The following is a 22,320-nucleotide window of genomic DNA, read 5'->3' on the forward strand; positions in this document are numbered from 1 at the left end:
AACCTTTGGATTCCTGCCTCAGGGAGGAGGCAAGTTGTGTATGTGTATTTATCACATTTAATTACCTTTTTAGAAGGAAATCACATGTAACATCTATCCCCAGTAAAACTGGCTTAATAAAGAAAGGGAAGGACTTGGATTAGTCAGAACAGGGCATTCAGTAATATTTACAGCCATGCCATTGTTATGGGATGACATTTATATGACACAGTTCTCTTTGTGATGTAGTACGTTGGTCCCAGGATATTAAAGAGACAAGCTGGGTGAGGTAATAATCTTTTATTGGACCAACTTCTGTTGATGAGAGATACAAGCGTTCAATCTTACACAAAGCTCTTCTTCAGGTTTGGGAAATGTACTCAGAGTTAAATACATGGAAGATGCAACTACTTGATGAATAAGTGAAAAATCAAAGATTCCTCTTTGTGTGATTGTGGTGTGAACATCCAAACCACAGAACAAATCATAATGCAGTCTGCCAAAAATGGATTCAAAGGTGAAATGGATGATATCCACAGTGTCACAGAGGAGACCTTGAAAATGGTTTATGGACCTACAACCGCATCTGTAGAATGTTGTTCTGCAGACACCAGACACAAGAGAGCTAAATCCGATGTGGAACAGACTGTTTAACATAAGTAAACACATATTTCAAGGGAACCGTTCAAGGTGAACTGGCCTGCTAACTCTCCTGTCATAGGAGTGATAAAAAAGCTGGGGGGGGGGGAGGGGAGGTTGTTGTAATAAACCCAAATCAGTGTCTTTCCTTAGTCCATGATTTTTAGTGTCCAGCAAAGCTATGTATTTAAACTCCCAGGCTCATCTCCTGAAGGTGTTGTGCAGGTTTCCTTTGACGATGAGGACTGATAGGTCAGAGATAGAGTGATCAGGTTGTGAAAAGTGATGTGATGTTTTTGTCTTTCATCATTTTTCTGTGAGTTCATTTGAGAATGGAGCGACGGTCTCATTTTAAGCACATAGTTTTTATTGGGGCACTTGGTGCACTGGATGAGATACACCACATGTTGTGATAGGCATGTATAGGACCAATGGATCTTGAAAGGTATTGTGGGAGCTTCTTTTTGGACAGTCCTACAGCTGTCTTAATGAGACTAGAAGGCATGGCTGATGGATTCATTTACTGCCTGTAGTAGAAGTCAAATGCTTCATTTCATTGCATTATTTTAATCTACAGATGCATCTGCTTCTGCATCTCTTATTAATCCTGGGACATTTATCATATAGCAATCAGAAATTCCTTAAGTAATTCTGCATCCTTGAGATGTTTTGCAGTAGCTACATTTCATGGTGTTTTACCTGAAAGGCACGGTCCAAAGGAGAACATTTATCAAATTAAATCATTTGTCTAACTAGAGGCCTAAAATAGCTGATGAAATATTTTGACATGAGGAATAGCCAGTTATAGATTATGGGTCAGAACCTACAGTCTTTACTCAGGCAAACATCAGTGGAAGGTTTGCCTGAGTCAGGATTGCTGTTGTATTGGAGTGATCTGCTGTGAAATTCAAGCAACGAAGACCAGATGCTTTTATTACTCTATTATTATTATTCCTCTAAAGTATAAAACTATTTCTTCTCTCTATCTTAAATGGAGATCTATGTGTGCAGCAAAACTACATTCAGAGAAAGTTTTGAGTGTGACAGAAAATAATACAGAGCCAAGGATATTAAAATTAACCAGGGAGGGCTATCATTTATGAAGCTGAGTCTGGAAATTGTTTTGTCCATTTTCACTGATACTTTCAAAGGCAAAGACATTTTTCTCAACCCTTTTTGCTGCCAGATGGATGCAGGTTAAAAAATGTTAAAGCTTCTGGGAGTGCTTATTCCAATTATGACCTGAATTGAACTCACTCTGTCCTTGCCAGGTTGAGATTTTGCATCTTTTGTGCATGTCTGCTTTGGGAAGGTCAGAGTTTGGTGGATATGCACATAGAGATCACAGCAATTAGAGAGGGGAAATTTCTATCCATTTCTCTGCAAATATAGGTTTGTTCCCTACTGTGATCCAGACTGTGGTACCCTTATTGGGCTGGAATTCACCTTTGTGTGAAATGCGAGCACAAGGCTTGTCCAGCATTTCAGTCCCACCTAACCTTATTTTGAGGACTTAAGTGATGCATAGGCCTAATATTGGTCCTCAGCATAAGGGTAAATTTCACCCATTGGTGAGAACTTTCTCACACAAATATTCTCATTTGAAGTCAATGAGAACTGCTTGTGTAACCCATGCCTGCTTGGTGTTGCGCTCTGTCCCCCTCCAGTGGCACCTAGCTCAGATAGAGATTGATGAGTCTGCTACGGCCTTGGCTAAGAATAACATAGCACTGGGGGGAGGGGCGGGGGTGGGAAGAGGCGGGGTAGGGGATTGGGGAAAGGAGTGGAGTGAGGGTGGGGTATAGCAGGGGTGGGGCCTGGGTGGAGCGGGGGGGTCGAGCATTCCCCAGGAACTTCGGAAGTCGGCGCCTCTAGTGAGTAAGGATTGCACAATCAGGCCTTGTATATTTTTATGAGGCATCCACTCTAGTCTGATGAACCAGATCCTCACCTGGTGTAAACCAGTGAAACTCCATTGACTTCTATGAAGCTATGCCAAGTTATATCAGTCGATGAATTGACCCAGAGTGTATGTTATAAATGATACAGTATAATGATAAAAAAGCATGTTTGTATGGTGTCGGGGTTGTCTAATGTGGATTTAGTTCAAGTATGACTGAGCCTGTGAAATAAAACTCTTCACAGACTAACAGTTTGTATGTGGACTAGAATGTACAGAAAATATATTTTGAATATATGTTTGATTAAAAATTGCTACATGATTGCAGAACTCATGTCTCAAAATCATATTCTGTAGTTCCTTTGATTTCATTTTCAAATGGGTAAAAATAGATAAAATCCACATAAAAATGCACCCACTCTCCAAAAGAAGTCAATAAAATAAGCAAAAATGTTTTTGAATTCTAAAGCCCCATCCAAAGTCCATTCATATCAATGTTAGTTATTCCATTTACTTCAGTGGGCTGTGGATTAGGCCCTACAAATACAAGAAAGAATTTTGGGAACCTGTATCAAGATTTTCCAAAGTTACCAATGATTGTAGGCACCCCAACTTTTGGTGTCCAACTTCAGATACCTTAAAGAGGTCTGATTTTCAGATCATGCTCAGGAATTTCTGAAAGTCAGGCCCCTTCAGAATGCCTCAAATTGGGCATCCAAAAATTGAGGTACCCAAAGTAAAGAGTCATTTTAAATAAAATAAATTAAAAAAAAAAATAAAAAAATCTTGACCCAGGTTCATTTTTATTTTTCATATTTTCATGGTCTAGATATAAGTGACAGATTTCCCCCCCCCACTGCGATTAAAGACACACAATTTCTCTTTAGCTAAAAATTTCAATCTGAAATTTTAGTCTGGAGAATGTTTCTTCTAAAATTATAAAACCCTGGAACTACAGCTGATATTTTATCTTGTACAAGCGCCGATAGAACTTTAACAGAAGCATGACAAAAGGTGATGCTTTTAATATCTCTCTATTTTTAATATGATTAAGAAACATATGGTTTCTTCAGCTGTTGTTTGCTTAAGTAAATAGTTTAAGTTTTAGCAGACAAATTATGGGAAATAAATAGATTTGAGGTTTCAGTCAAGGCAAGATTGTTCTTGCATCAACTTTTCTTTAGAAAATCATAAGAGAAGACAATCAGATGTGAAGCTTAACAAGCTATTGTCAGCGATTTACCTGTACTCAGTGGGGCTCAAAGTGTTGAACCTGTTTGATAGTGGGACAGGTTGGTTATCTTTTCAATCAGCTTTGTCAGTAGAAGATTAAGGCATGATAAAATAGAGCAGAACACAAACATTTTCTAACAGCAATAGCCTAAGAGCAATTTTGGCCCCCTTTGTCCTTAATATGACTCATCTCAGCCTCCTCAAATCTAGAGTTACTCCACAGGCTTTACTGGAGTTACTCTGTGTAGTGGACTTGATCCTAAGCCTACTGAAGTATCTGGAAAGACTCCTGTGGACTTTGAGTGAACTTTGGAGGACAGCCTTCCCCCAGAGTGATGGAGTTCTGAATTTGATCCCCAGACTGGGAAGAGGAAGAAGACTGAGGGGTGAAGGAATTAGATGTCCATCAGTTTTGCACTTTAGATTTCTCATCTGCCCAATCCCCCATGAGTTTTGCCCTCAACCCTCCCAATCTGCCCTACCCCCCATTAGTTCTGCCCTCTATGGCCCACATATGTATCTATGTGGTAAACAAATATTTAATAGTAGGCTCTGCAATCTAGCAGAGAAAGGTATAACATGATCCAATGACTGGAAGTTGAAGCTAGATACACTCGGACTGGAAATAAGGTGTACCTTTTTAATGGTGAGAGTAATTAACCATTGAAACAATTTACCAAGAGTCGTGGTGGATTCTCTATCACTGATCATTTTAAAATCAAGATTGGATGTTTTTTTCTAAAAGATATACATTCGATGGCCAGTGTTATACAGGAAGTCAGACTAGATAATAACAATCATACTTCCTGGCCTGGAATCTACGAATCTCCAGAACCCATGTGGTGACTGGAACAGACTGCAAATATTGTATGGTAGAGAAATATCATCATGAACATTGTTTTTCCTTTTGGCAGAAAAGTTCACTTATTTCATTGTAAATAATTGTCAATCCAGTTTACACAAGAGTAACGTTGGTATTTTTGATATATTTGTAGCTTTTTTGTTGTTATTTAATTGTGCATGTTGACTGCTTTCATGGTAGTTGACATGGGCTAGCTGATGCCTGAACTTTTGTCTGAAAGATTATTAAAATTTTCAGTTGGAATCCTGTTGAGCAGGTTTATAGTAATGTATTTCCACCAGGTTTCCTTATTCTTTTGATCCCATTTATCCTTTTGTCAGCACAGAAATTCATTTAGTGTGGTTCCCTTTTATCAGTCACCTTTATCAACATTGAACTACTCAGTTTTCAGTATATCATGCTATGCATCATCCCAATAAGTAATCACTTTATTTCTTAGCCATCTTCACATATGCTCTGAAGACATTAAATAATTTTCCAATGGAAATAACGCAAAAACATTGGGTGAGGATTGCCTCTCCCTATAGTTTGTATAGTGCCTAGCGCAACTGGGCCTCAGTAGAATTAACTCATATAACAATAGTGTTCCAAAGAACTTTAGTAATATGTTTTCTGCTAACTGACTCTAGAGCAATCTCCTGGAGTTCCAGTTTGCCCTTGATCCTGCATGGCCTTGCATGATGTGCAGCAGAGAGTGCAAGGTTGTTGCATTCTGGTGTAAGCATGAGTGGCAGCTAAATGTGGGTGCCTGTGAGGTTAGTTACTAGGCAAAGTTCTCATCAATGGACAGCAGAAAAGCTGAAATATCCTGCACCTGCTCCCTGTCTTGCAAAGGTGCAAGAGAAGGATAGAGCGGAGAATGGATTTGTCTGAGGAGACATGGGCTTCAGCATGATCATCCACATACTAATGAGGTGCTTAGCTACATGTTTCCCTCTTAAACCTTAATGCAGCTACTACGCAAGAATAGCTTGGCATACACAGAACAGCACTCAGGCTAATAAAGGATCAGGTTCCCCTGCGTGCTTTGTCCTGATCATTATATTTTACCTTACACTCATGCATGCAATATTCTCACCTGTGCTGTCCATCAGTATTATCCACACACCACCATATATCTGCTCGTTCACTGTACAAAAAATAAATATCCCCCCTTACTCTTCTGCTGTGGCAGATTCAGGGAGTAGGGCAGAATGAAACCATGATATCACCTTTCAGTGAAGTGGGATGAATTTGGCTCAGTGTCTTTTGTCCAGGCTTCTATTTATAAGGCATTTTTTTCCTTCTTTCCAGTATAAAGTGATGCATCATGGGTTTTCTTCTATTACAGAGATAGTCCTGACAAACTGCAGTTGCAAATCAAGAAGACTTCCTTTAGCTAAGCATAAAAGGCTGATACTTTGTACAGTAGCAACATGGTTCTATTTCATCACAGTCTCTTGCAATAGGCATTCTCAAACAATGCTAAATTTGAAATACTCTCCTGTTATATAAAATAAAGACCAGGTTTTGAACACTTTCAAACAATACCATTTCAAACAACTGGTACCCGTTTAGATTATTTTTAAAAAATCATGTAGATCAACCCATTTGTTGTAAATTAGGTAATGATTATTAAACCAATATGAAATTCTCTTCTCTTAGGGAAGCTGAAAGAACTACCAGCCAGATAGGATACATTGCCTTAACCATTAAGCACTTATGGCAGTGTAAGGTAAGAATTTCTTATATTTTAAATTATTATTTAAAATTAATTATTTTGACAGTGGTCGATATGCAGTAGCGAAGAATTCTGACAGAGTTATGATATTGTTTAAACATATAGGCTAACATTTTGAAAGTCATGGAAAGGAATTAGATGTTCATTAATTTCCTAGTCAAATTTCAGCTATAAAGCAATTTAAACTCACACATTGATCTGGTCAGGGTCTGATATACAAACATACAGAGCCACATTTTCATAATGCTGGGTGTTTTTTTATTTTATTTATGTATTTATTTGCCAGAGCCAATTGCACCTGCAAAATTTACATCCCACAGTTTTGAACAATGTAAGTGCTCTGATTTTGCATCTGCAGTATATTTACCAGACACAAATTTTGGAGGAGCAAATTTCACATGCAAAAAGTGGCCTTTTAAAAATATACCCCAAGCTATCAAGATTTCACAATCATTGTTCAAGGCACTAGGATCCCAATTATACATGTTCCTGTTTTCATTGTCTTCAAATGAGGCAAAAGAATACAGACTGGCATATCCAAGCAGTTTCCACCACCTTTATCAGGAATCTAATGCCAAGATTTTTACTTGCTTCTGTAAGTAAGCAAATCATTTGGCACCAAAGTTTTTAAAATGATCATTTATGCCCAGATCCTGATCCACTGCTTGATTTCAATGGCTATATTTGCTTAAGTAAATACAGCAAGATTTAGCATTTAGGGATAATTGGAATTATCTTTGAGAACTGCTTACAATTGAAGATGATTTTCTCATGAGAAAGGTTTAGAATTTTAGTGCTAAATCATGAGTGTGAATCTGGAGTAAGTCCATGTTGTTAGTCCAATGGCGTTACACCAGTTTAACACTGATGAAACTGAGATCAGAGTCTGTCCTTTAGGGCTACACTGTAATTTCACTCTTTCATGGGGTGGTTTAGGCCTCACTATACACCCAGCTAGCTGCTCTTGCTTTTATCCCCACAGCTGGACTTTCAATCTAAGCAAGGCCAGACAGGGGAGAAAGAAAGGCAGAACTCTCACTCCTCTGCATGGCCGAGGAAGAGCTGTGACAATCTAGCCCTTAGCATTTAAACCATAGATCAGTGCTGCATAAGCTAACTGAGCTTGGCACTATTGGAAGGAGCTTGCTGAACTGTGAAAGACACTGAAATCGTTATGATTATAGGAGTATTGAAATATTACAGACAGACTGAGAGAGGCCCTTATTCAGTAGTACAAAGGTGAGGAGGATTATCATGTACAGAGCCTCTTCCACTAAACCAGGGCTCGACAACCTTTCAGAAGTGGTGTGCTGATTCTTTATTTATTCATTCGAATTTAAGGTTTCGCGTGCCAGTAATACAGGTTAATGTTTTTAGAAGGTCTATAATATATAACTAAACTATTGTTGTATTTAAAGTAAATAAGGTTTTTAAAATGTTTAAGACACTTCATTTAAAATTAAATTAACATGCAGAGCCCCCCAGACCGGTGGCCAGGACCCGGGCAGTGTGAGTGCCACTGAAAATCAGCTTACGTGCCACCTTTGGCACGAGTGCCATTGGTTGCCTACCCCTGCACTAAACACTTGCATACCCATTCAGTGGCATCTTACACTTGGAGTCCCTGTGTTTGAGGGTGTGCAGGGCCTGCTCCTTTGGTGTGCCCTGGATGTAGAGAGGAGGCCTGGCCATGTACTCTACCACGGGCTGCAAGTGGGGCGGGGGGGCTGTGTAGTCTTAAAGGTGAGTGTTAAAGGATGCTATAGCCTGCTCAGTGTGGGGTGTTCAGAAGAGATTGTGCATCACGCACAGCTGCTCCTTGAGTTCCCCATGGGGCACTGCAGCTCTGCATCCCAGCCCCAAGCCCCTTGGCTTAAGTGCTGCCCTATAATCCTGTGAATAGAGATGAGTGAATCTCAGTTGTGGTTTGAGATCTGTTCAGAGAAGAATCCATACTACTTGAATCTGCAAAACACTCTGGAATTTCGAATACTTGGTTGATCTCAGGTTGCATTTGCTCTTCTAATGACAGCTGGAGAGCAGCAGAGAGAGAAAGTGCTAGCATTACCTGTGTGTCAAAACCCTAAGGAAAATGTAGGTGTAGTTTGGCTCTAGAAGGACAGGACAGTTCATAGGAGTTCCTGATTTTCTGAGTACCTGTTCTCATATCCTTAATTGTAACCATGTAAAATATCCAGAAAAGGCTTGAGGTTGGGTTAATTTTAAAAGAGAAAAATGGGTCTTAACAACTGGAACATATGTAAGTTAGCAACAAACTTTAGAATGGGGAGACTGTCATTCCCATTACTGTGAAACTATGGCTGACCCCAAAGTTTAAAGACAAATATTTTTAGATACTCCATAATATTGTAGTCCAGTTTTCATAACTATATTCTACCACTATCGATGAAGGCTAAGTATCTACCTTTTCTTTCTGGTAAATAATAATCTCCTGATTTTTTCCAATCTAAATTGCCCCCCAGGGCACTAATAAAACAAGTCATGGCTCACAAAGTAAATTTCCTGTGCACTAATTGAAAATGGTTTCAAATTTATTAGCGTTTCCGTCATCACCCTGAGATCTGATGTGAGCCTGTGCAGTAGTCACCATGACCCTTAAATATATACCTGGGTGATAAAAGAAAGATTAAAGAGTAGTTGTCGTACATTAAAAATAATAAAACAGTAATAATGAGTGTTAAGTTAACTGAATGCTGCTTAAAATACCACGTGCTAAGCTGAAGCAGCAATCCTCTGGAAAGATTAGATAGTGTACTGCCAAGCCCTTCCTAGATGTACCTAGACACTTACTGTAATAAATAGGCTCTTAAACTTTGCTTTAAATGCTCACGGTAGGTACCTTTGCTCTAAGAAGACTGGGACGACTGGAAGGGGGGAGAGATATCTCTTTCCTGTGTTCCTGTTCGCCTTGGTAAGCCATAGGAGATGCAGTTCTGTGGGGATCCCTGGGCTGATGCCATATTCCCATGGCATTCTAGTTCCCCCTCCAAAGCCCCAACAGGAAGCAGCATAAGTGACTGTGCAAACTGAGTCCTGAAATAACTCATGCAGGTTCCCTTTCTGTGCTGTGGAACCCCTCCTCCCAAAATGTGATTCCATAGGGGGAGAGCACTTGGGGGAGGTACTACCACCAGGCCTCATGAACTAGCTGTGCCGTCAAGGATCCACAGCCTACCAGGTGCACATGTGCATTGTGTGGTAGTACAGAAGCACAGGACCTGTATGCAGATGATCTTTGCCTCCAGTAGAAAGAAAGAAAGAAAGAAAGAGAAAGAAAGAAAGAGCCCTTGTTAAAGCTTGGAATTTCCATTTTATTCAGATCCAGACTTTGTGACTTGGGGCATATCTGGTACTGAGGTATATTCTTAGCCAGTCTGTCCAGTGGGACTACATATTCATATCTGCTAACTATTTTATCCAGCCACAATTTCACTATAGAAGACCCATGCTCATGGCAAAAATGGCAGAATGCCAGATGATCAGCAGTTATACTGTTATAGAGTCATTCCCAGATGTGCAAAAAGCCAGTTGTAATTATTGTATTGTACTTGTGGGAATTGATTCTCCTGCAAACTGTAGCCCCCACAGGCTGGGGAGCCTATTAAAATGCCAGTCACATCAGCAGCATAGCAGATACTTTGTTGTTGATACATATTCTGAGGTATTCAAATATTTGTGTGTGTACCCATGACACCTTTATAAACCCACAAAGAACCTTTCCCCATCCTCCAGCTACTCAGATGATTAATAGAGTTTTAAGAACTTTATTCTTAACTCATAACTGCTGCACTTCAGTAATGAGCACCTCATTTCTTTTAAACTCTCTTAATATTATTATTTTTCAAGCTAGCATTGTAACTCTGCAGTTGGTAGTTTGCCCTGTAAATCTGAATGTGATGCTTACGGGCCTAAAACATTATATAAAATCAACAATACATATGCTTTGTAGAAAAAAAAACAGCCTATCTGGGATGGTGCCAGTCCAAAACCAATGAATGATGAATTGTGATATGATTACAGAGGCTATGTCAACACTTAAATGCTACTGCAGTGCACTTAATGTAATAAATAGGCTATCAAAATGTGCTTTACATGCTATCACTTGGGTTAATCTACCTCCGTGAAAGGTGGTAGCTAGGTCAATGGAAGAATCTTTCTGATGACCTACTGGTGGCTACACCAGGGGTTAGGTTGGTATAACTACATCGCTCCGGGGTGTGGATTTTTCATACCCTTGAGCGACATAGCTAGGTCAACCTAACTTTTCCGTGTAAACCAGCCCACAGTCATAACCAGCAAGGTGAATTTTGGTGAGAATGGAATCATTGCCATAATATTTCAGCACTTTGAAACTACCTCTCTGCATTCTGTAAACCTTCAGACAATATGGGGTTAGCCCTGGTCTACACTGAAAAGTTACGTCAACCCAGCTCCCTCCCTCAAAAGTTTGAAAAATCCACATCCCTGAGAGACGTAGTTAAGCCAACCTAACCCCTGGTGTAGACAGTGCTGTCAGTGGAAGAATTTGTCTGTCAACTTAACTACTGCCTCTCAAGGAGGTGGATTAACGAAGGCAATGGGAAAACCATTCCTGTTGCTATAATGATTGTCGCCACTGAAATGCTGTAGCTGCGCTGCTGTAGCATTTTAAGTGTAGACATAGCCTTAGTCTGGAAATCCTTAGTAAGAAAATGTCTCATTGACTCCAGTGGTAATGTATTTCAGTAGGAATGAGCTAAGGGACTGATTTCCATTTACACTAAGGACACTTTACACTGCTCTGGTTAATGTAAATTACATCCACTTTCAGGGCCCAGGACCCAGATCAGTGTAGGGTGGCCGTAGTGTAACTGAAAATCAGGTTTGTTGAATTGTACCCTCTAATAATAGTGATCTTCAGTTGTTCAGGGGAGGAGTCATTGCATTCTTAGCTGCTGCTTTTTAATTGTTCATTACAACCTCAGCATTTTTCCTTTTGGGGCTAAGATTTCTCATACTCTGTCTTAGTCGCAAGAAGATGTTTTGGAAGGCTCTGAGTTTGGTCAAAGAGGAAAGGGCCATTTCAGGTCATTTTCATCTACACATGTAGCTTCTTAGAGGCAGGAGAGCAGTATTTTTAAGTGTATCAAATGCCACAATGAGGTCTATCTTGATTAGCATGGTCGCATTTTCTTTGTCGTGGGTAGGAAGAGTTTATCCACCATAGAAACAATTGTTCTCTCAGTGCCATATCCTAGCCTGGAGCCTGACTGAGAAGGAACCAAATGCTGGCAACTGAAAAGTCTTTTTCCATTGAAATGTCAGTGACCCGCTTTTCTGAGATCTCCTGTTGCAAATTTACAATCTCTACTGCCCCTCTTCTGGCTATTCTCAAAGGGAAATTACTTCATCTGGTTACAAGTTTGACAACTTTTGAGAAATCGGTTCTTGGACTTAGAAGAACAATTAAGGCTCAAGGTCTGCAAGCTGCCTAAATCCATAAAAAGTGACAACAAGGAGTAATTACATGGGATAACCATATGTGTTTTTAATGTACAATTGCCAATTTCTTTCCTCCTCCGCCACTTTTTTATACACCATTTTGCCATTTGTTTTTATCTCTGTTATTCATGACCCTTCCTTTTCTGTGCCTTCAGTTTTAATATAACAGCAGTAATAGCACTGTGGAATTGCTGCTGATCCACAGCCATAAAGAAAGGCATTTTGGTCAGTAGTTAAATGTTCCCCCACTTCCTAGAGGTATTAGTTCTCTTTTCTCACATGTTTCTGACCTCTCTCACTCCTCTCCTTCACATTTTCTGCTTTTCCCAACTGTACTTTAGTGCTCTAGGCTCCTCTGTGTCTGTTTAGTTAATAGCTGTCCGGGGCAGAATTTCGTTTCTGAAGATGTTTTTCCCTTAACTCAGAGATATGGAAGGGGAGGGAATCAGTAATGGGATATAGAGCCTTTAACCTCGAGATCATCATCTCAAATACAGCCCATATCAGTCATGTCTGAAAGCAATTATATACTGTATATATATACTGTACACCAAATATGAAAAATCAGGACAGAGGTAATAGAAGCCTATATAAGAAAAAGACCCCAAAATCGGGACTGTCCCTATAAAATTGGGACATCTGGTCACCCTAACTGTATATGGTGAGCTATATGAAATGCATTGGTGGGGTCATCCAACATCCATCCACATCAGTTAGAAATATTTTTGGTGGTCCTAATGGGGAGTCTAAACTTTGAATGTACATGGGGACTGAACTATTTAACTTTTAAAGGGTGTTTCTTCAGATTGGAATTGAAGCACTCATTGGAGTGGGATGGGAAGATTCCAGTGACACTGACCACATTTTGGATAAACAAATGAGTTTGGTCTCCAGGGCTCTTAATCTGGCACCTTTCATAATGACTAAATTCAATTAGCTTTTTAAAATACTAAGTGGCTCACTGAAGGAGGACCCCTGCTTAGGTAGATAAAGAATGGAGGTTATCCCCCAAACATCATAGAATAATAGTCTAATGCCACTTCAAAGACTTGTAGTGCTTCAAAGCAATACTTAAGAAAATTAAAAATTGTTCTGAGGTCATTAAGTGCATTTCGGTTCCTCCGACACTTGCCATTTGTTTCAGTAGGGGTCCAAATGTTATGGAATTTGAGTTGGCTACTGAAACTGGTTAAGGAACTCTTAAGAAAACAAACTACACCTTATCGTATTTCCTTAACATTCTCATGAAACATTTTACCCCAAGACTCCCCCCACCCCCGAAAGCCTCACATATTCAGCATGCAATGCAAGTCTCAGAGCAGCATTAACACATAAACAATGATGCAACAGAGTCTGGGAAATCAATCTGGATAAAATAAAATAAGAAAGGACTCAGGCGTGTGTGCAAATCTCCAGCTGAACTCTTTACAATGAGGTTCAGAAGTTCACTTAAGTTTATTTCCCTATTATGTTTAATTCTTATCTCTGTACTTCCTGGTTATGAATTGGGACCTGGGACAGAAGTGCCAAAAGCCTGTGAGGAAAGACTGTTTCCTTGGTATTTTTAGCCCAACCAGAAGGAAGGACATCTCAATCAATCTGTTTGAAGTGTATTGATAATTCCAATTCACTTCAAGAGAGAATCTCAGAGATGTCCCTGGACTATATTCCCTGGTGCGTACACAGATCAGTGTGTTGTACATGTCAAAACGTTAGGGAGTTGCTAGGATAGACACTTAAAACCACAACCCACAATGTTCCCTTGGTTTTTAAAAGTGACCAGTAGTGGCTGCAAAGATGCACAGTCAGAGACAAGAGACTGGTATTCAATGAAAGAGAATGATTAGAAGAGGAGACTGAGGCCTGGTCTACACTACGGGGGGCGGGGGTTGAACTAAAGTACGCGACTTCAGCTACGCGAATAGCGTAGCTGAAGTCGAACTACCTTAGTTCGAATTTCCTACCTGTCCAGACGCCGCAGGATCGAACTCCGCGGCTCCCCCGTCGACTCCGCCACCGCCATTCATGGTGGTGGAGTTCCGGAGTCGACGGGAGCGTGTTCGGAGTTTGAACTATCGTGTCTAGATTAGACGCGATAGTTCGAACTCCGAGAAGTCGAACTCTCCGCGTCGACCTGGCGAGTAAGTATGGACCTACCCTTAGAAGTAGGAAAACAAAACGTGAACCATCACTTGCTTAGTTGCATAGCTTTCTCTTGATCATATGCTCATCTCCTCCTCTTTTGGACCAGCTTAGGATCTGGTCCATAGATGCTTAGATCTTTTCAGTTAACATACATATTCCAAGATGAGTCTGGGTAGCTCTGAGTGACTTTTTTCACTGCTCCACTTTACTGAGTGGCTTCTTTACTTTCCTTTTCTTCATTTCATTTTATTTTCTCATCTTACTACCAGTTCTCAGTTCATCCTACATTATAAAACAATGAACAACTGGGATGTGTTTCTTTGGTGTTGTGAAAATGATTTATATGGAACTTGACTCGGTATTTCCATACTAATGTAAATATAGATTATGTATAAACATTTCATCACACTCATGAACAAAAAAAGGTCCAAGACTCAAAAGCTGGATGCAGAATTTAGGAGGGATTCAAATGTAGGAGACTGGTTTGACTTAAGCAAAGACCCGTGCTCTGATTTTATCTGGGTCTGAGCTTCCTCAAAGTTAGGGTGTACTTGGATGTCTGGGGTTTGAGTCTGTCCTCTTATTAATATGAATAATGCAGTGATGTATGTTTAGAATGAAAGATTCACTATATAATCTTCATGATCTCTGGATAAAATGTTTATAGCCAATTCACAACATGGACTTCCACATATATAATAAATGTCATCCGAAAATGGTTAGTCAGGTGGCAAGTTTTGATCGCTGCTACTGATTAGCTATAAGAATTGTGCACACAGCTAGTTTCACCAATCAGTTGTCTGATCTACCTGTTATGTCTTGTCTTTTTGGTTGCAAGCTCTTTGGGGGAAGGACTGCTATTTACTTCGTGCTTGTATAATGGCCAGCACAAAGGGTCCCCAACCTGATAGAGGCCTCTTAACAAAATAACTAGATAAGTTCATGGAGGATAGGTCCATCAGTGGTAATTAGCCAAGATGGACAGGAATGGTGTCCCTAGCCTTTGTTTGCCCGAAGCTGGGAATGGGTGACAGAATCATTCGATGATTACCTGTTCTGTTCATTCATCTGGGGCACCAGGCATTGGCCACTCTTGAAAGACAGGAGACTTGGCTAGATGGACCTTTGGTCTGACCCCATAAGGCCATTCTTATGGTCTCCGCATGCTAGTGCAATATAAATGATTAATAGTAATAAACAACATATATATGTTTTGTTCTTTTTAACTGAGCTTTCAGCAAGACACAGGGTAGATTTCCCATTATCCTTCCTACCTTTCAAATAGATACAGACAATTAAGCAGCATTAGCTTTTTTATCAACCTTATCTTCCCATTGGAGAGGAGTGGAAGGTTATTTAGGACATCATGAGGGATTTAAAAAAAAAAAGAGAAAGCTAGTGGAACGAAAAAGGAAATAAAGATCGATTTCTCTTCCCTTATTGAGTGCTAGCAGTTAGGTAAACTGATTTGCAGTGAGGTCATCAGTCACAATTGGATGATAATTCGAAAATGGATTAGATTAGAAGTAGCAATTTCTGCTCCCTGGGTTTCGGCAGAAAATGGTTCAATTCTGTAACAGACCTCATAAGCTAGTGGAGATCAATGCCCACCTAATGTGCCATTACACACTGGGCATACTTCAGTGACTACTAGCACAGCTGCGACTTGGGTTTTTACCACCCTATATTTCCTCTGCTCCTTATTTGCTTTCCACAGGTGCTTTCACTTGATTATTTCCCCCCAGGGAATAAACAGTTTAAGAGAATTCTTTTCACTTTTTCCATAAGCAGCAGTAAGAGAGAGGTGTTAGAAACATACTCTAGGGTGGGAAAAGGGTCAGAAATCTCTCTGCTTATAGTAATATTCAGTAATGTTGGTGTCCTACTAAATCTGGGCGAGAAAGTTTTCCTATGCTGAGAACTTTTGAGATTTCAAAAGATTTTCCTGTTCTGAAGTGGGATAAAACATCAAGATATATAAAAAAATGTTTAAAAATGGATTCATCAAAATGTTTTACTTTGATATTTTTAAATGTTTCATTTCCACTCTGATATTGTATTTTTTGATATTTTTACTATAAATTAATATACATTTCTTAGTGAAAAGTTGTTTTTAAACTTAAAAAATGAACTTTTATTATTGAAAATGTCAAAATGGATGTTTTGACAATTCCAAAACTTTTTTTTCAATTTTTTTTCAAAATGGGAAATTCATATAAACTTACCCTTTCATATAAACAGTGTTGGTTTCAAGGAAACAGCATTTTCTGACAGAAAAATGGCCAATTCTATAGCCTATTCCAGTGTAAATCTAGGTTAATAGTGGGGGAAATTATTCACAAAAGGCTAGATTGCACAATCCTATTCACACTGATGAGCATGTAAATAAATAGTGCCTGTGAAGTCAATGTGCAAAAATTAGAGCTGAATGAATAGTGTTAGTAATAGTATAACAAAAAATATCATCCATACTAAGCCTTTTTATTTGTTTTCCAAATTGTTTCCAATTTCTACTAATATATTATTAACTATTGTCTGAATAGTTTGGACAAACAATTTTCAAATGATGTGTTCCACTGCTGCTATTGGTAGTCTGAGACTGGTGTATTTCCTAACCCTTATCTAGATAGATGACTGAATTTTTTTGACATTATGGCAAATATTGCACTTCCATACACAGTGACGACACTTCTGGGACTCAGTACTATATTCCTGAACACTCATGATTGCATGAATGTTTGCAAATAATGAAAATTACAACCTTAGACATTAACAATGAATCACATTCAGGTCACTTATCCATAAATATATTCACTGACTAATGCTAAAATACATAACTAGATTAGTGACTCATCTATTTATATATTTTAGCATTATTAGCTGTAGTAAATGTCATGAGGTAAGATGTTCAAGAGCAATTAAGACCCATTTTCATAAGTGACTGAAGCACTTAAGTGACATATGCTCCTAAACCCCTAAAGGTATTTAGGTACCTAAAGATGTAGGTAGGTGTCTAGTGAGATTTTTAAAAGCTCCTAGGTGTTTAGGCCCTTGTGAAAATCCCACTAGATGCCTATTTACATTTCTAGGCAACCTAAATACCTTTAAAAATCTGCCCCTAAGTGATTAAGGCCTGGTCTACATTAGGAGTTTATGTCGAATTTAGCAGCGTTAATTCGACTTAACCGTGCACCCGTCCACACCAGGAAGCTAATTAGTTCAACCTAGAGGGCTCTTTAGTTCGAATTCTGTACTCCTCCCCGACGAGGGGAGTAGCGCTAAATTCGACATGGCTATGTCGAATTAGGCTGTGTGTGGACGGAAATCGACCTTAGTAGCTCCGGGAGCTATCCCACAGTGCATCACTCTGTTGACGCTCTGGACAGCAGTCCGAGGTTGGATGTTCTGACCAGCCACACAGGAAAAGCCCTGGGAAAATTTGAATTCCTTTTCCTGTCTGGCCAGTTTGAATCTCATTTCCTGTTTGGACATCGTGGCGAGCTCAGCAGCACCGGCAATGATGCAGAGCTCTCCAGCAGAGGAGTCCATGCAATCTCAGAGTAGAAAGAGGGCCCCAGCATGGACTGACCGGGAAGTCTTGGATCTGATCACTGTGTGGGGCGATCAGTCTGTGCTTTCGGAGCTGCGCTCCAAAAAACGGAATACAAAGACCTACGAGAAGGTCTCCAAAGCCATGGCAGACAGAGGATACAGCCGGGATACAACCCAGTGCCGCGTGAAAATCAAGGACCTGAGACAAGGCTACCAAAAAATCAAAGCGGCAAACGGACGGTCCGGATCCCAGCCCCAGACATGCCGCTTCTACGAGGCACTGCATGCCATTCTCGGTGGGTCTGCAACCACTGCCCCACCGGTGTGCGTGGACTCTGAGGATGGGATACTGTCGACGGACTGTTCCTCGGAGATGTTCGCGGATGGGGAAGATGAGGAGGACGAGGCAGGCGACAGCGCTTACAACGCTGATTTCCCTGACAGCCAGGATCTCTTCATCACCCTCACTGAGATCCCCTACCAACCCTCCCCAGCAGTTACCCCGGACCCTGAATCAGGGGAAGGATCAGTTGGTAAGTGCTTTAAACATGTAAACTTTTATTATTAATGTAACAGGATTCTGAACTATGTGAAAAGGAGGTCTATATATATGAGGATACAACAGAAATCCTCCTGGGAGATCTCCACGAAGCTCTCCTGGAGGTAATCGAAAAGCCTACGCATGAGGTTCCTGGGGAGAGCTGCCTTATTGGGTGCTCCGTGGTAGCACACTTTTCCGCGCCAGGCTGTCATCAGGTACTCAGGGAGCATTGCCTCCACGAGCATGGCAGCATAGGCCCCTGGTTTGTGCTGGCTTTTACGCAGCATGCGCTCTCTATCTGCCTCAGTGACCCTCCTCAGGGTGATCTCGCTCAGCGACTCCTGCATTTAATTAGGGGAATTAGTGTAATGTTAGTATTGGGAATGCTTCACTTTTCCTTTGCATAACAATAAGCGTCGGTTTACAGCCATGTGGTGGTGGCTGCAGATGGGCAGCATACAGGGATCTTTCCCGGGGACAGCTGCAAGGGGGTGGAACAGGGGCAGAGTTTATGCTTTCCGGATTGCCTGCAGCAGGAGGGCACTGCTATACATTAAGTTTTAAGCAGCCTGAAGTCTACGGCTTACCATGCCTGGCTGCTCCACGGATTCTGCTGTCCTGAACCGCTTGTCTGATCTCTAGTGCAAGACCCCAGGCAATGAAAGCGAAGGCCGAAAATTCGAACTTGTCCTGAGTGCGCATGAGATAGGTGCTGTGCATGGTCTTGTTCACAGAGACAGACTAGACTGTGTTCATTGTTCGCAAAAATGTATCTTTGCAAGGAATTCACTCCCTTTTTCGCATCACACAGCTGCGAGTGTCTCCTGACCTGCCCCAGCCTCCCCCTCACAGAGGCTGGCAAAGATTAGGCGGCGAAAGAAAAAGACATGGGACGAGATGTTCGCTGAACTTATGGGCTGCTCTCGAGCCGAGGCGGCCCAGCAGAGCCAGTGGAGGGAGAACCTCTCTCAGTACCAGCGCTCACACAGCGAACGGGAGGAGAGGTGGCGTGAGGAAGACAAGTAGGCGACTCAAACGGTGCTTGGACTAATGAGGGAGCAAACGGACACACTCCGGCACCTTGTGGATGTTCTGCAGGACTGCAGGCAGGAGGACAGAGCCCCCCTGCAGTGTATCTGCAACCGCCCTCCCCCGCCACAAAGTCCCATACCCCCCCCACCCAAAATAACAAGAAGGAGGGGCGCCAGGGGCCATGAAAACTGTCACTCCACCCCAGCAGAGTGCTCAATTACCCAAAAGCTCTCATTCCCTAAATTTTGAGAAGTCCTTCCCTTCCTGACTCACCCAAGCCCCAATCCCAGTTTCATCCCCTAACTGTCTAGTTGATTATTAAAAATACTTTGCTGTTAATTCCTGTTTCCGTCATGTTTTTGTACAGAAGACTGTGTTTGAAGGGGGGGGGGAGGAAGGGGGTTTGTAATTGCATAGGACAGTCACTTTTACCAGGGTACAGACACGGGGGCAGGATTAGCAGCAGGTAACACACACAGTGCAGTCAGTAGGCACCCTGGTCGGTATGGGAGGCGGTTTCCATGTTCTGTGTGGGTGGGGGGTACGTGACTTTGTAGCAGGGGAGGCTGGTTAAAGATCTTATGCAGCAGTCCTTGTCCTGAATCACAGAGCCACGCAGCAGGGGAATCTGTAACTGTCCTCCCCCGCCACAAAGTCACATAGCCCCCGCACACAGAGTCCCGAAAAGGAGGGATGGCAGGCTCCATTGAAACAACCAGACCGGCACTGCAGACTGCTCTAGGAGCAGGAGCCTGTCATTCCTCCAGTTTAGAAGCGGTCTTTACATCACTAAACACCCTACCCAGCACAGTCTGCATCCCAGTTTCAACCCTTGAACGCAAAGTCATTAATAAAGAAAACGTAAAGTAACAATGAAACATAGATTTTATTTTTACACATGTGTTGGAAGGGGGGAAACGGGGTGAACGGGGTATGTAACTGCAGAGGATAGTCAACAGTAACTGGGTAAAGAAACAGGGGCAGGTTCAGCTTCTCTGTAAAGAAACTGAATAGTCACAGGTCACGCTGCTCGCTGAGGAACCTAGCTTTCAAAGCCTCCCAGATGCACAGCGCTTCTCGCTGGGCTCTTCTAATCGCACGGGTGTCTGGCTGAGTGTAATCAGCAGCCAGGCAATTTGCCTCAACCTCCCATCCCTCCATAAAGGTCTCCCCCTTGCTCTCACAGAGATTGTGGAGCACACAGCAAGCTGCAATAACAATGGGGATATTGGTTTCGCTGAGATCTGAGCGAGTCAGTAAGCTCCTCCATCTCCCCTTGAGACGTCCAAAAGCACACTCCACCACCATTCTGCACTTGCTCAGCTGGTAGTTGAAGAGCTCCTTGTCACTGTCCAAGGCGCCTGTATAGGGCTTCATGAGCCAGGGCATTAGCGGGTAGGCTGGGTCCCCGAGGATCACTATAGGCATCTGCACATCCCCAACAGTTATTTTGTGGTCCGGGAAGAAACTACCTTCCTGCAGGCGTCTCAACAGACCACAGTTCCTAAAAACACGCGCGTCATGAACCTTACCCGGCCATCCGATGTTGATGTTGGTAAAACGTCCCCTATGGTCCACCAGTGCTTGCAGTACCATTGAAAAGTAGCCCTTTCGGTTAATATACTGGCTGGCCTGGTGGGCCGGTCCCAGGATAGGGATGTGAGTTCCATCTATAGCCCCACCGCAGTTTGGGAATCCCATCGCGGCGAAGCCATCTATGACGACCTGGACGTTTCCCAGGGTCACTACCTTTGAGAGCAGTAGGTCAACGATTGCGTGGGCTACTTGCATCACAGCAACCCCCATGGTAGATTTTCCCACGCCAAAGTGGTTCGCTACTGACCGGTAGCTGTCTGGCGTTGCAAGTTTCCAGAGGGCTATCGCCACTTGCTTCTGCACACTCAGGGCTGCTTGCATCCGGGTGTCCTTGCGCTTCAGGGCAGGGGACAACAAGTCACACAGTTCAAGGAAAGTGCCCTTACGCATGCGAAAGTTTCACAGCCACTGTGATTCATCCCAGACCTGCAGCACTATGCGGTCCCACCAGTCCGTGCTTGTTTCCCGGGCCCAGAATCGCCATTCCGCAGCATGAACATGACCCATTGCCACCATGATCTCCACGGCGCGGGATCCCGTGCTCTGTGAGAGGTCTGTGCCACTCTGAGACTTCATGTCCTCACCGTGCTGCCAGAGCCTCCTCGCCCGATTTCTCAGCAGCTGATTGTGGAAAAGGTGGACGATAAGGTGCGAGGAGTTGACAACGGCCATAAGTGCAGTGATGATCGCAGCAGGCTCCATGCTCGCAGTGCTGTGGGGTCCGCGCTGTCACTCACCAGAAAAGTGCGCGAACTGATTGCCCGCCGGCGGGAGTGACGGTTGAATGACAACAGTTACGCAAAACCACCCTCGACACATTTTTTTCCCCCAGCAGGCATTGGGGGCTCTACCCAGCATTCCAATGGGCAGCGGGGACTGCGGGAACTGTGGGATAGCTGCCCACAGTGCACCGCTTCCAATGTCTACGCTTGCCCCGTTAGTGTGGACTCACAAAGTCGAATTAGTGTCCTTAGTGTGGATACACAAATTCGACTTTCTAAGGTCGATTCCACAAATTCGACTTAAGTTGAATCGAACTACTCTTGTAGTGTAGACATACCCTAAGTCACTTCTGAAAATGAAATGTAGGCTCCCAAGTAACTTAAGCACTTAGCTATAATCTATCTGGGTGCGAAAGGTGAACAGAAAGAACAAATAGCTCTTTGGTGCAGAGGTTGTGTCTTTGTGTTTGCTCAGGGGCCAGCCCATTTTGGTAAGTGCATTATTTGCCATAATGTTAAAATTTCCAGTCATCTATCTAGGTACCACAATATAAATCATGAATAAAAAATAATAATGTAGTCACTAAATAAACTGTTCAAAGCAAACAATTCAAGTAGGTCTAAACTCAGCTGACCTCATTGCTTTAAATGGATTTGAATCTATTAACTCATTGATCATTTAAATTTGCAGAAAAAGTAATTCCACTTTTTTGTTTTGCCCCGTTAAACTCAGTAACCTAGATAGTAAAACTCGTTTTATGAACTATCAGTGTAATTCTGGATTATTTTGAAGCTGCAAATAAAAGTTGTCCTTCTGTAGCTCTGTTTAGTCATTGCTTGCTTAATAGGCAAGGACTGCGTAAGGGATATAAGATTCTGAAACCTAATAATATCCAA

General features: G+C 42.0%; 1 protein-coding gene across 1 annotated transcript in view; it reads left to right on the forward strand.

Moving 5' to 3' along the window:
* Positions 1–293: 293 nt before the first annotated feature.
* SEMA3A (semaphorin 3A) overlaps positions 294–22,320 on the forward strand; it is a 305,059-nt gene continuing 283,032 nt past the window's right edge. The window contains exons 1-2 of the mRNA XM_039519100.1: positions 294–669; positions 6,258–6,327. Coding sequence (XP_039375034.1) covers positions 614–669; positions 6,258–6,327 — 126 coding nt within the window. The 5' untranslated portion in view covers positions 294–613. The remainder of the gene's footprint in view (positions 670–6,257; positions 6,328–22,320) is intronic.

Source organism: Mauremys reevesii, linkage group 1 (genome assembly GCF_016161935.1).
Source record: "Mauremys reevesii isolate NIE-2019 linkage group 1, ASM1616193v1, whole genome shotgun sequence".
NCBI lineage: Eukaryota > Metazoa > Chordata > Testudines > Geoemydidae > Mauremys > Mauremys reevesii.